This window comes from Neovison vison, chromosome 7 (assembly GCF_020171115.1).
Source record: "Neovison vison isolate M4711 chromosome 7, ASM_NN_V1, whole genome shotgun sequence".
NCBI lineage: Eukaryota > Metazoa > Chordata > Mammalia > Carnivora > Mustelidae > Neogale > Neogale vison.
This window is the reverse complement of record NC_058097.1, coordinates 189,771,646-189,786,403: the sequence shown is the minus strand read 5'-3', so window position 1 is coordinate 189,786,403 and position 14,758 is coordinate 189,771,646. Positions and strand designations below refer to the sequence as shown.

The 14,758-nt window shown below is 37.5% G+C and overlaps 1 protein-coding gene across 3 annotated transcripts in view; it reads left to right on the top strand.

The window, feature by feature from the left end:
- CKAP5 (cytoskeleton associated protein 5) overlaps positions 1–14,758 on the top strand; it is a 107,828-nt gene that overhangs the window by 28,165 nt on the left and 64,905 nt on the right. For all 3 annotated transcript variants that reach the window (XM_044259207.1, XM_044259208.1, XM_044259206.1), the window contains exons 2-4: positions 8,325–8,417; positions 9,097–9,290; positions 10,733–10,939. In XM_044259207.1, coding sequence (XP_044115142.1) covers positions 8,361–8,417; positions 9,097–9,290; positions 10,733–10,939 — 458 coding nt within the window. In that variant the 5' untranslated portion in view covers positions 8,325–8,360. The remainder of the gene's footprint in view (positions 1–8,324; positions 8,418–9,096; positions 9,291–10,732; positions 10,940–14,758) is intronic.

Here is a 14,758-nt window from a genome sequence, read left to right as displayed (position 1 = left end):
TTTATTTTTAAGGCTAAATAATATTCTCTTTTATGTGTATTCCACTTTTTAGTTATTTCAAATAATGTTGCTATGAAATGAACATGGATATACAAATATGTCTTTGAGACCCTGCTTTTCAGTTCTTTGGAGCATATACCCAGAAGTGGAATTGCTGGGTCATATAGTAATTCTATTTTTTATTTTTTGAGAAACTGTCATATTGTTTTCCACAGCAACTGTACCATTTTACATTCTTTTTTTTTTTTTTAAGATTTTATTTATTTATTTGAGAAAATGAGTGATTGAGAGCTAGGACAAGCATCAGGGGGAAGAGCAGAGGGAGAAGGAGAAGCCTTAGCAGGGAGTCCATGTTGTCCTGGTCCCAGAGCTCTGGTGACCTGAGCCAAAGGCAGATGCTTAACCAACTGAGCCCCCCACCTCCCATTTTATATTCGTAACAGCATGTGCAAGGGTTTCAATTTCCCCACATCCTTGTCAACACTTGTTTTGTTTTGTTTTGATAATAGCCATCCTAATAGGTGTGAGGTGGTCTCTTAGAGTTTTGATATGCGTTTCCATAATGATTAATAACGATGAGCATCTTCTAATGTGCTTATTATAAGGCCATTTATAGATCTTCTTTGGCAAAGTGTCTAGCTAGTCAAGTCCTTTGCCCATTTTTTAATTGGGTTGTTTATTGTTGAGTTTTAAGAGTTGTTTTTTTTTTTTAGAGTGGCTCAATTCCATGACCCCAAGATCCTGAGCTGAAATCCAGAATCGGGCACTTAACTAACGGAGTAACCCAGGCACCCCTTAAGAGTTCTTTATAGTATTTCATTTCTGTTTATTAGGAATAATATTTCACTGGTATGGACTTACCATATTTTTCTTTTCTGTTCATTAGTAGATGGACATTTGGGTGGTTCCCATTCTTTGGCTATTGTGAATGTTAGTTTGGTTTCAATTTGCTGGGTGTATTGAAAACAGTACTGCATTCCTCTAAAGAAAACATTCCACCTTTAAGTTACCTGAATTTTCATGAAATTGTTATGTTTTATTCTATATGTATTTCATTTTATACTGATTCTGACACTCTTTATTACTTCCTGTATATATTCTGAATGTTCCCAAGGCCTTTACTTTACTTTGTGATAATGGGTAGTTAAAATTTGCAGATAGAGACAAAGTTCAGCTTTCAAACAAGTAATGACTTTAATGATCCCTTCTCCAAATGTTCTAGAATTATAGTCAGAAATTTAGAATTCATATGAATTATAGCCATCATAGTCCACCATCCTTTTGTTTTTATTAATCTCAAGGAAAGGTTTTCTTTTTCTTTTTCTTTTTAGATTTTATTTATTTATTTGACAGATACAGATCACAAGTAGGCAAAGAGGCAGGCAGAGAGAGAGAAAGAGAGGAGGAAGCAGGCTCCCCACTGAGCAGAGAGAGCCTGATGTGAGGCTTGATCCCAGGATCCTGGAATCATGGCCCCAGCCGAAGGCAGAGGCTTTAGCCCACTGAGCCACCCAGGTGCCCCAAGGAAAGATTTTCTTGATCAGTTGGTAGAGCCATCTCAATGGAATGTAGTCTTTGGGGCAGGGTGTCAGTGAGGGGGTTGGATTGCACGAATAATTCCAAATTACAATTATAGTTAAAACTATAGTCATTCCCTTCTTATTCAAAGGCAGGTTAACAGTGTTTTAAGGCCCAGTTGGAGTTAGATTTGATTATTAGGCAGCAGCTGATAAGGGATGATACCCCTTTAAATTTTTAATTTTTTAATTTTAATTTTTATTTTTTTAAGATTTTTATTTATTTATTTCACAGAGAGAGAGAGAGAGATCACAGGTAGGCAGAGAGGCAGGTGGGGGTTGGGGGGGAGAAGCAGGCTCCCTGCAAAGCAGAGAGCCCGATGTGGGACTCCATCCCAGGACCCCGAGACCATGACCTGAGCTGAAGGCAGAGGCCCAACCCACTGAGCCACCCAGGCGCCCCTAAATTTAAATATCTAAATCACATAAGCCCTTTTGGAGACAAATGAACTTGTTTTTCATATTATGCTCATTTACTCTTTCTATTTTTTCTCTTTTTCTTTTTTTTTAAAGATTTTATTTATTTAGCAGAGAGAGAGAGAGAGTACAAGCAGGGGGAGAGTGTGAGGGAAAAGTGGGCTGATTAGAGGCTGGACCCCAGGGTCCTGAGATCATGACCTGAGCCAAAGGCAGATGTTTAACCAAGTGAGCCACCCAGACGCCCCTATTCTATATTTTCTTTCTTTTTTTTCCTCTTTATATTTTAAGTGAATTAGGTAATCACGAAGATAAATATTATTATTTATAAAACTTTAATAGTTTTCACTATAGATAACCTAGAAACCATATATAGATAATTTGTAAGAATTTCACCAAACTAGGATTCAAGAAATCTCTCCTAGACCAGTCCTTCCTACTTAGATGACCTTAGGTAAGACACTGAACCTTTTATTTCCCTATATGTAAGAAGAGGATAATTAGGGGCACCTGGTGGCTCAGTCGTTAAGCATCTGCCTTCAGCTCAGGTCATGATCCCAGGGTCGTGGGATCAAGCCACATATCCTGCTCCCTGCTCAGTGGGAAGCCTGCTTCTCCCTTTCTCTCTGCAGCTCCCCCTGCTTGTGTTCCCTCTCTTGCTATGTCTCTCTGTGTCAAATAAATAAAAAATCTTAAAAAGAAGAAGAAGAGGATAATTATATTTGCTTTATCCCATGTTGTTTTTTGAGCATTGTGAGAATAGAGATTAATGAGACAAAAAACGCCCTTGCTCAAGGGAATCTTACAGTTTAGTAAGAACAAGCTGCATAACTAAGAATAATATAGAAATGAAAGAAAATTCAGGGAGGTAATAAAACAGTGTGCTTGCACTTATATTGTGAAATACATAGAAGCAGTTAAATGTCTTCCTCACTGGAATCTCAAATTAAAAAAATTATAAATACTTGTAAAATATAAAGTCCTGTTGAGATATATGATTGGTATGAGCTATTTTAAGTAGGAACTTTGGGACTATTGTAAATAGTGCCCTAAAGTCTGTGAAGAAGCAGGAGATGCATGGTCTTGCCCCCAAATGTTAATTAAACCAAGAAAGGTTTAAAAGAAAATGCAAAAGCCCTAGTTTCAGTTCTTTATTTGGTCAATGTATACATAAAAGTAAAGAAGGTAAAGTGACTATAATAAAACTATAAAATGTCTGTATATTATGTGGGGGTGCCTGGGTGGCTCAGTTGGTTACGTGTCCTCGGGTCTTGGTCTCATGGTCATGAGTTTGAGCCCCGTGTTGAGCTCCACACCTAGCTTTTAAAAAAAGGCCTATACACTATGTGTAATGTATTTTATTTTCTTTCCTTTTCTTAGATTATATTTGTAATGATTTGAGAGAGAGATCGCAAGCAGGTGGAAATGGTGGAGGGAGAAGCAGACTCCCCCTGAGCAGGGAGCCTGACTTGGGACTTGATCCCGGGACCCTGAGATCATGACCTGAGCTGAAGGCAGACCCTTAACAGACTGAGCCACTCTTCTACATTCACTCTGTAAAACCATTCTTTACACTCCTTATATCTCTAAAATTCATCCGTTTTCCTCTATCTGCACTGCTACTACTATCCTTAGGTTCCAGGCCCCCATTAGACCACTGTATTCTAACTGATTTCCTTCCGTTGTTACTGCCTTCCAAACCATTCTTTATATTGCTTTTTACATGTATAGCATACAGTGTTCAGAAATGTAAGTTTGATGGCATATGTAGTATTTCCTATTTACAGTCCTTCAAAGTTTCATTTTACACTTGGGGTAAAGCCCGACTTCCTTAACACTGCTCAGAGGTCTGTCCAGGGTTTGATCTTGACTACTTTGCAGCCTGACTTTACACACCCTTGCTTTCTGTGTTGCATTTTATACTTTCTAAAGTATTATACTGTATATATTCAGTATACTTTATACTGAACCTTTTCAGTTCCTCAAACCACTATAATAAAAAGAGTTAGAATAGGTGCTATGACAGTTTCTAAACTCTTGCCTCCATTTCTGTACTTGTCTCCCACGTGTTTGTGAGCCAGCACAAGCTTTTGGACCACATTTTGAGTAGCTTTGAACTATAGTATACACATGGATGAATTTTACAAATGAAATACTGAATGAAAAAAGGAAGTTATTGAAGACAACACAGATAATATTTTTCTAAAGCTCACAAATAAACACAGTTAACTTTGTTGTTTAGGAATGTGTGACTGTGACTGTGGCGTAGAACTAAATGGACTTCAGGGAAGTATTTCTGTAGGAAGAAGGATGGGGTAGGAAAGAAATGTACAGGTGCAGTAATATTAATGGTAATAGTGTTCTAATTTTTTGACTGCTGGATGTTAGGTCATTGGGTCAATTTTATTGTAATGCTTCATAACTCATATTGTGTATATTTTCTTGCATATGTAAAAAACTAAATTCTAAAGTTAAAATTAAAACAATTATGGGAGGGTGCCTGGATGGCTCAGGTCATGATCTCGGGGTCCTGGGATCCAGTACCGTGTTGGGCTCTCTGCTCAGCAGGGAGCCTGCGCTTCCCTCTCTCTCTCTCTCTGCCTGCCTCTCTGTCTACTGTGATCTCTCTCTGTCACATAAATAAATAAAATCTTAAAAAAAAATTATGGGAGAAATTTAGTGGATAAGTTTTTTTTCTTAATATATCAATCCTAGAAGAAGACAAACACAGAGCAAGAGTCCCCAGTGCCACATTCATAAACAATCACTGTATTCATTATTTCAGTGGCTGAGGAAGTTTTGATATGAAGCAAGCCTTTCCTTTGATTAGAAAGAAGCAAAGCCTTAAATACCATTTTTAAAAAACTCAGGCAATAAAGTAGTAGAAGCCATTTCAGAAAGCATAACATAATGGCATTTAAATTTTATTTGAGACAAGTTAGGCTGGATAACCTTTTACTTCATGTTTATAAAAGTGACCAACAAGGAAAAAAGAAGTATTGCAGTGAACTTAAAGAATACTGACAGTCAAATACTGACAGTTCACATTCTCTTGGTTGGAAGATGTTTTGAAGACTTTCATCAAGTATTTGTCTTTAAAAAACAAAAACAAAAAAACAGATAAGAGATATTGCCTTTGCAGCTCAAACTTGTGCCAAGAAAGTAACTTTGGAGGTTTTCAACCCAGGCTGCACATTAGAATCACCTGAAAACTTAAAAAAAAACAAAAGAAGAAAAAAAATCTATTGATATGAAATTTACATAACATAAAATTAACTCTTTTAAAGTGAACAATTCAGTTGCATTTTGTACAGTCACAGTGTTGTGCCAGCACCTCCTCGATCTAGTTTCAAAACACTTTCATCATACCATAGTGAAACTCCTTACCCATTAAGCAGTTAACTTCTTATTTCCCAGTCTCCAACTGCTGGCAACCCCTAGTCTGCATTCTATCTCCGAGGATTGATCTGTTCTGGACATCTCATATAAATGGAATCCTCCAACATGGGACTTTTTTTGTGTTTGGCTTCTTTCACTTAACATGTTTATGAAGTTCAACCGTGTGGTAGCCTGTACCAGTACTTCATTCCCTTTTATGGCTGAATAATAGTCTACTGTAATTACACGTCAGAATTTATTCATCCATTGATGGAAATTTGGGCTGTTTATTGCTTTAAGTGAGCAGCGCCACTATGAATATGCATGTGCATGTACTTGTTGGAGTACCTGTTTTCATTTTTTGGGTTGCAGAGCCGTATGATAATTCCATGTTTAACTTTTTAAGGAACCACCAAATTGGTTTACGTGATGGACGTACTATTTTCCATTCACTTGGGGAACTCCAAAAATACACAGAGCTAATAATGTTTATTGTATTTTACAGACATATTAGTGTACAGTTACTTGAGATTTTTAAAAAGATGGATCATGGGGTGCCTGGATGGCTCAGTTGGTTGAGCGTCTGCCCTCGGCTCTGGTCATGATCCCAGGGTCCTGGAGTTGAGCCCCACATTGGGCTCGCTGCTCCACAGGGAGCCTGCTTCTCCCTCTGCCTGCAGCTCCCCTTGCTTGTATTCTCTGTCAAATAAATAAATGAAATCTTAAAAAAAAAAAAAAGATGGATCATTCACTAAAGAGTTTGAGAAGCACTGTATAGTTCATTCATTTAAATTGCTATATAATATTGCACTCAATATACCATTATTCATTCATTTCTGATGAATTTGTAAAATGCTTTAAGCTTCTGGCTTTTATGAACAACATTGCTGTGAATATCTAGTATAAGATCTTCTGAAAGAAGTTGGTATCAATTCCTAAGGTAGATACCTAGCAATGAAGTAGAGTATGTACATCTCCAACTTGGGTAATGCTTTATACTTTATAAGCTGTTGTACTATTTAATAATACTGTTAATACTATTAGTAGTAGTACTATTATTACTTTTTACTATACTACTTTATAAACTGCTATACTAATTTATCTTCCACCATTGCTGCAGAATCTCTATTAAAGTTTGATTCAGTCTCTAAAACACACAGCTGTTGTTCTCAGGGTTCCAGGGGTTTTGGAGAGAAGTCTTAATGAAAATTCCACTTACTCTAATAAGTGTAATTCTTCGACTATACAGTTTTCACTGGGATATTCCCTACATGTTTGATGGGAGGGAACAGGATATAAAGAAAGAGGCATAGACTGAATCATAATGTGATTCCAGTTTTGTATTTCAGACAAGTTGCATAAATTTTATGAGCCTAGTGTGTAGAGAAAATATCTTTCTTTGATGTAGTTGCTGTTAGTACAAAGTGAATCATCAAGTTTAGCAAGAACACAGCACCCGATTCATAGTAGACACCATCAAAGTACATATTCATTAAACAAATATTTATTGAAGGTTTATTTTATGTCGCATTGGGACTGGAAATGGAGAGATGATCAGGATCCCTTCTATGTTATATATAATACTGAACAATAGGAAACAATCTAAATGTCCAGTGTTAAGATTGGTAATTTTGGCTTATTTATAAAATGAAGTGCTATGTAACCTTTAAACATCATGTTCTCAAACATGGGAAAATGTTTGTGGCTATGTAAAAAAAAAAGATTACATGAGGATTATCCCTGTCTCTTTCATATAATTTATACACTGCATGTTCATTGAAAAACCTCCAGGGGCATCTGGGTGGCACAGTTGATTAAGCCTTGAACTCTTGGTTTGGGCTCAGATCATGACCTCCTGTGCCCACCTCACCCCCACCAAGTAAATAAATAAATATTTAAAGAAAAGACTCTGAAAGGATTCATACACTTCAGTGTTCATCATCGTTAATAATTGGTGGTACATTGTTTTAATACTGTACTTCCGTACGTATTTTGTTTAACTTCCAAATTTTCTGCAGTTGACATACATTACTTTCATAATCAGAAAAGAAAGGTGTTATCTAAATGAATAGCATAAAATTGTTAAAGGAATGTTGACTATAAACCTAACTAAAAAATGCTCTAAAGTTTATAAAGGAATGGTTCATTTAGGGCTTTAATTTTTTATTAGTTTATGTAATCATACTGTCTAGAGTCGTATTTACCAGAATTAGGTAGAGAGCTGGAAAACACTGAGATTTTTACATATTGATTATTTTCTAAAGGAATTTTAGGTTAACGTATGTATGACTTTCTTTGAAACTCTTTTCTTGCCCTGTTAAAGGCCAGGAAACTCAGCTCTTTTATCCTGGCTTTGTCATATACCTAGGAAGTTCCTATTTGGGAAAATATATAAGTGTCTTGTCTTTTTTTTTTAGGTTTTATTTATTTAAGTAATTTCTACACCCAGTGTAGGGCTTGAATTCACAGCCCTGAGATTAAGAGTCGCATGCTCTACAGACTAAGCCAGACAAGGCGCCCCTCATTTAGATTTTTTTAATGTTAATTTCATGGGGGTTTTTTCCTCTCTCTTTTTTTTTTTTAGATTTTATTTATTTATTTGACAGACAGAGATCACAAGTAGGCAGAGAGAGAGGAGGAATCAGGCTCCCTGCTGAGCAAAGAGCCCGATGTGGGGCTTGATCCCAGAACCCTGGGATCACGACCTGAGCCGAAGGCAGGGGCTTTAACCCACTGAGCCACCCAGGCGCCCCATAGATTTTTTTCGTTAACTTTTTTCTTTCACTTTTTAAATGTTCGATTAATGGAATTAAATGGGCATTTGACCAAAGAAAGAGCTTTTTTACTCTTACTGGTATATGCATGCTAAAATAATAATCTCAGAAAAGTCATTTTGTCTTACAAGACAGCTTGATTGTAAACTTAACTAGGTACCAATTTCTCTCTGACCAGGAATTACTCTTAATTTGAGGAGAAACTGGAAGCACAATGGGAGATGACAGTGAGTGGATAAAATTGCCGGTTGATCAGAAATGTGAACACAAGGTAAGACTTTCCTGGAATTAAGATTTCAGTGTCATTGGCTTGTTTTTTCAGCCCTTGACCTTCTGTGGTACAGTATAGAGTTGCCCTGATGATTACACGATACTGCTTAGAAGCAACATGCTTTGGAGACAGTTGCAGTAGGGATGATTTTATTTGAGAGAGAAAGAGGTCACATGCTCAAGTGAGTGGGGGGGGGGTAAATCTCAAGCAGATGACGGGCTGATCGCAGAGCCTGACATGGGGCTCCATCTCACAAGGCTGAGATCATGACCTGAGCTGAAATCAGGAGTCGGAATGGTCGCTTAACTGCCTGAGGAACCTAGGCGCCCTTGATATCTCATTTTTAAATCGTTACATCTTTAATTGTAATTTACGTATTACAAAAAAGGAAGAACTAATACTTGGATACAAAGTGAGATACGTTTATAGTGACCTGTTAGGAATTCTAGATGGCCTTGAATGAATATTGCAAATTAAAAAAAAGTTTTTAAACTAACCAAAAAAGGTTTATAAACTAATCTTTGAAAACTCTGAATTTCTTAACCTTTTTTTGTTTCTAATCATGGGGTCCTGTATTCAGATTTACCTGGTAGAGGGCAGTCATCCCACCCCACCCCCAATTGACAGAAAATAATAATATCATTAAATTGTGTTTTGTTTCAAAATTCTTTTCTTTTAGCTCTGGAAAGCAAGGTTAAGTGGGTATGAAGAGGCCCTGAAGATTTTCCAGAAAATAAAGGACGAAAAGAGCCCAGAATGGTCCAAATTTTTAGGACTGATCAAAAAATTTGTGACTGATTCCAACGCAGTGGTTCAGTTGAAAGGATTGGAAGCTGCACTTGTTTATGTTGAAAATGCCCATGTAGCAGGAAAGTAAGTTGTTTCTTTCCAGCTATTCTGGTAAAACCCTTGTCTGGTGCTGCATCAATTAATATATGTATGTTTGTGGGTCGTTGTCCTTAGTTATTAGCACTTTTAGAAGATACTAATTTTCTTACTTTCGTAGCTTCTTGGTACTTGTTTTTCATTTGGTTCTTATCTACTCTCAGAAATCTAAATGGAACATGAGATCTCTAAAGAACAAATTAGAATTGAAATCTTGAAAACCATACCTTAAGGTTTGATGAGCAAGTTTCCTTTGGAGCCTTCCATATGGGAATTAACTTTAAACCAGAGGGAAAAATCTCTACTAAGTTTTAGAGGAAACTTCAGGGTGTTAGCAAAGGAATCAACAGAATTTCAGTGGAAAGCATTTGGGTAGTACAAAAATCTCTTTCTACAAGGCTTCCCAGCAAGGTGATCTAAGAAACATGTCTTTCTCTCTGTGGTGATTAGGCATTTTTACCTCTTAGGAGAGGTGTTGCTAACTCAACAGCCTCTCTGACTCCTGGCCAGTTGGACTTGTGCTGCAAATGATCCAGGCTTCTAATCACCCACTCTCCCATACCTCAGAAACCTGGTTTTCTAATGCTAGTCTTAATGTCATTGAAAGGAACCCTCCATAAAAAGGGGGTGGGGGCTCAACTTAATTGCATGAGAAATATATACTTAACTTACTTCAAAGATTATACCAATAAAGACAATCATTAACCTCACAGTTTTGTTACCAGTATTACTGAGTTTCCCTTGCCATTAGTGAAAATGTTGCTTTTTTTAAAATTGCATTTTTCTTCTGATACCAGAAACTTTTTTGAATACATGTAGTCCCAACCCGCTCAGTTCCTCTGAGTTCCAATGGTACAGGTTTTATTTAATTTAGAAGAAACTCAAAGTAGTAAAGTTACTATAAAATCTTGCCAAGGAATCAGGAGCAGCCCTTTGTTATTAAAGATACATATCCATCTCCTCTGTGAAGAAATTCTCTTGTTCTAAGAAATGTTTAAAATGACCTTTTAAAATTTTTTCAAAAAAGCAAGAACTCTGTAATCCTATTTTTTTGAAAAATACATCTGTATGGATATCTATCTGCTCTTGCTTGTAGAGTGATAAATCTGGAAGGATGGGTACCAAATAGTTGAAAGTAGTTTTCTCAGGATAATGGAATGTCAAAGGATTTTTGCTTTTTTATTTGAATTTTCTACATTTATAAAGAGAAGATAAGGTTCTGTGTCATTGCCTGGTGTGACATGTCTTAAACTTTTATGGTTTGTGTAGGTTTGTCTTTCATGTTCTTGAACATAAATGAAAAAAACTCATTTACTTTATTTCTAAGCATTTTAAAAAGTATTTGTCACCCCCCCCATGACCTTTTCTAGTTCTTTCTACTAAAGTGTGTTTTTGAGTGTAGTGGTGGTTGTTTGTACTCTATATTACAGAACCACAGGTGAAGTTGTGTCGGGTGTTGTAAGTAAAGTGTTCAACCAACCCAAAGCCAAAGCCAAGGAGCTAGGCATTGAGATTTGTCTAATGTACATAGAGATTGAGAAAGCTGAGGCTGTGCAAGAGGAGCTCCTAAAAGGCCTGGACAACAAGAACCCCAAGATAGTAGTGGCCTGCATAGAGACACTGAGGAAAGCCTTAAGGTAAGACTTGTTGCTTTAGTTCTCTGCCCTAGAATATCTCAACTGAGTTTGAGTTCCTGGCTTAAACAGAAATGAAAACTGCTGGACTTGGCGAGCCACACCAACCAGGAAAATTGACCTGGGAAAGTTAAAGTCATTCCTCAAGTGTGGCACTTTCTATTCAGTAATCTTAGCCTTCAAGTGGTGTTGCATAGTTGTTTTATCTAAATCCTTTTCTAATGAAGATGAACAGGGGAGATTTCTGACCTGTTTTCAAATTAGGAATTGGCCTTTTCATGGAAAAACACTCCTCAGGATATTTAAAGCTTGTTATCCTCAAGCATATGTACGAACCTTGAAATGTTGGCTAAAGATTACTTATTTGCTAAAGCAGACCTTTGTTTTGATGCCTTTTTGTTTTATTTTGTTTTGATGCCTTTTTATTAAAGTAGAAGTAAATGCTCTATGCCTTTAAATAGAACCACAGCAATAGCAAATAGAAAGTAATTTTTACTCTTATGCAATAAGTTATTTTCAACGCAAAAATTTCTTGTTGTTTGGCAGTGAAGTTTTTCATGAATGAAATCTCTTTCAGGAACAAGTGGCTGTAATTTGCTATGGAACTCCGACTTAGACAAACCACTGTTTTGTTCCGATTTGGCAGCCCTTCTAATCTGATATCCTGTCCCCATTACTATCCACATGAGAAACTTTAGAAAGCAGCTCTAGTGAAATCCTAAATGTGTGACCTATGAGAGTGAAGACCATCCCAACTCAGCTCTCTTGCAATTTTGTGTATAACCTACTTCTTGGAGAAGATGCTTCCTTTGGTGTTTATCTTATGTAGAAATACCAAAATTCCTAAATTTTGTTAAATGATCCTGAAATTATAAGTTTTAAACTTTTACATTGTCTTTTGCTTGGTTCATAAATTTCTTTTATAAAATTTGTTTTCACTTAGATTTTTGTGTAATAAATATTTCCTCATTTCAAGCCTAGTACAGTATAGTGGGTGTGGTTTTATGAGTAGTAAATGGTGTGTTCAATCTGTCATCTTAGAAATTTATTGATTGGGGCGCCTGGGTGGCTCAGTGGGTTAAGCCGCTGCCTTCGGCTCAGGTCATGATCTCAGGGTCCTGGGATCGAGGCCTGCATCGGGCTCTCTGCTCAGCAGGGAGCTTGCTTCCTCCTCTCTCTCTGCCTGCCTCTCTGCCTGCTTGTGATCTCGCTCTGTCAAATAAATAAATAAAATCTTTAAAAAAAAAAAAAAGAAATTTATTGATTGACTTGGTTATCAAGACTATGCTTATCTCAGGGTACCTGGCTGGCTCAGTTGGTGGAGCATATGACTCTTGATCTTGGGGTTTTGAGTTCAAGCCCCATGTTGGGTGTAGCGATTACTTAAAAATAAAATCTAAAAAAATTTTTAAAGACTGTGCTTATCTCCATAGATATGTTCTGTCCTTAGTAATGGATCTCTTAATAAAAATGTGTATTATGCTATAATCAGCCTTTTTTTTTTTTTAAATGATTATTTATTTATTTATTTGATAGAGAGAGATCACAAGCAGGCAGAGAGGCAGGCAGAGAGAGAGAGAGGAGGAAGCAGGCTCCCTGCAGAGCAGAGAGCCCGACGCGGGACTCGATCCCAGGACCCTGAGATCGTGACCTGAGCTGAAGGCAGAGGCTTAAACCACTGAGCCACCCAGGCACCCCTATAATCAGCCTTTAAAGATTTTATTTTTATTTGAGAAAGAGAACATGAGCAGGGGGTGGGGTAGAGGGAGAAGGAAAGGCAGACTCCCCACTGAGCAGGGAGCTCAACATGGGGCTTAGTCCCAGGACCCTGAGATCATGATCTGAGCCAAAAGGCAGAGGCAGATGCTTAACTGACCCAGCCACCTAGGAACCCTGTAATCTGCCTTTAAACTAGAAGTTGTTTTTTGTTTTTTTTTTTAAAGACTTTATTTATTTATTTGACAGAGAAAGGGATCACAAGTTGGCAGAGAGGCAGGTAGAGAGAAAGGGGGAAGTAGGCTCTCTGCTCGGCAGATGCAGAGAGGGCTCAATCCCAGGACCCTGAGGTCATGACCTGAGCCGAAGGCAGAAGGTTAACCCACTGAGCCACCCAGGTGCCCCAAAACTAGAAGTATCTAATTCAGAATGCTGTAAATTCTAATTATTTTACTTCTAAGGTGACTGGGAAAATAAGTATAGAAAAAGAGCAAGTTAGGTCTTCCTTCAGATGTTGTAGTTTAGTTCCATCCCTGTGTGATTCTTTATTTGTCCTAAGGCATCTCAGAATCTATCGTAGAAATTAGAGAGCTCTCTGGGACCTTCAAGAACCTTGAGGCCAGGGGCGCCTGGGTGGCTCAGTCTGTTAGGCATCTGCCTTCGGCTCAGGTCATGATCTCAGGGTCCTGGAATCAAGCCCTGCATCAGGCTCCCTGCTTAGTGTGAGGCCAGCTTCTCCCTCTCTCACTCCCCCTACTTGTATTCCCTCTCATACTGTGTCTCTGTCAAATAAGTAAAATCTTAAAAAGAAAAGAACCTTGAGGCCAAACTGTTCAATCCTAAGTTCCAGAACTTCCTCAGAGTACTCAAACTACTTGTGTTTATGAGAGCTTCAGGAAATCAGAAATGTTCTGTGGCCCCTAAAGCAGGCTTCTAGAACCCATAGGTGGTTTTCTTTCTTTCTTTTGTAAGATTTTATTTATTTGAGAGAGACCGAGAAAGAGAGAGAGAGAAAATGAGCTAGCACGTGCAGAGGGGAAAGGGCAGAGAGAGAGGGAGAAGCAGACTCCTTTGAGTAGGGAGTCCTACTTGGGCCTCGTGATCCCAGGACCCTGAGATCATGACCTGAGCCAAAGGCAGATGCTTAACTACCTAAGCCACCCAGGCGCTCCCATGGGTGGTTTTCTATAGTAATATATTTAGTAACCAGATTAAGTTTTGTTTAGTTATCCGTTTCCCATGTGGACCTCTTCTGGAGGTTTGTCTTCCATCTTTCACTAGGCCAGGATAGTGAAACAAAAAAATCTGATGAAACTAATCTGATAATTTAAAATTTTAAAGGAAGACCCCAAGATCCCTGATGTTAGGTTCTTCAGGCACAGTGTGAAGTGTCCTGTTTCATAACCCTAAGTTCTTATTTTTCCTTTAGTGTTAAAGGTCAACTGAGCCACATTAAAATGTTCTTTTCTATTAAAGGGGATTTTAAAGGAAATCTTGGAGATCATCTTGTTTATTTTCATTTTATGATATCTGTATTTAAACTATATAACCACATTTCTTTTTAAATATCATTTCTGAAGGAGAATATTTTCTGTCTCCTCTAGCCTTTTGGAGTATGTCAGTAGCTATTACTAAAATTTTTTGTTGCATTTGTGTACAGGAGATAAATTTATACACATTAGATAAATAAATAATGTAGTAGATAAATAAGTTGACCCTTGAACACCACAGGGGTAGGGGTACTAACCCCCATGCAGTCAAAAATCTGTGTATAAATTTTGACTTCCCCAAAACCTAACTACTAATAGTCTACTGTTGACGGAAGCCTTAGAGATAACCTGAACAATCAATTAACATACTCTGTATGTGATCTGTAGTATATACTGTATTCTTGTAATAAAGTAAGCTAGAGAGAAGAAAATGTTATTATAACATAAGGAAGAGAAAATACATTTACATTTTACAGTACTGTACTGTAAAATGCCTATGTCTGAGTGGACCCACACAGTTTGAACCTCTGATGTTCAAAGGTCGACTGGAATATGAGTTCTGCTACAGAATGTTGGTATTGTTTCATAACTGAATCCCTCTTGCTCCCGAATTTGT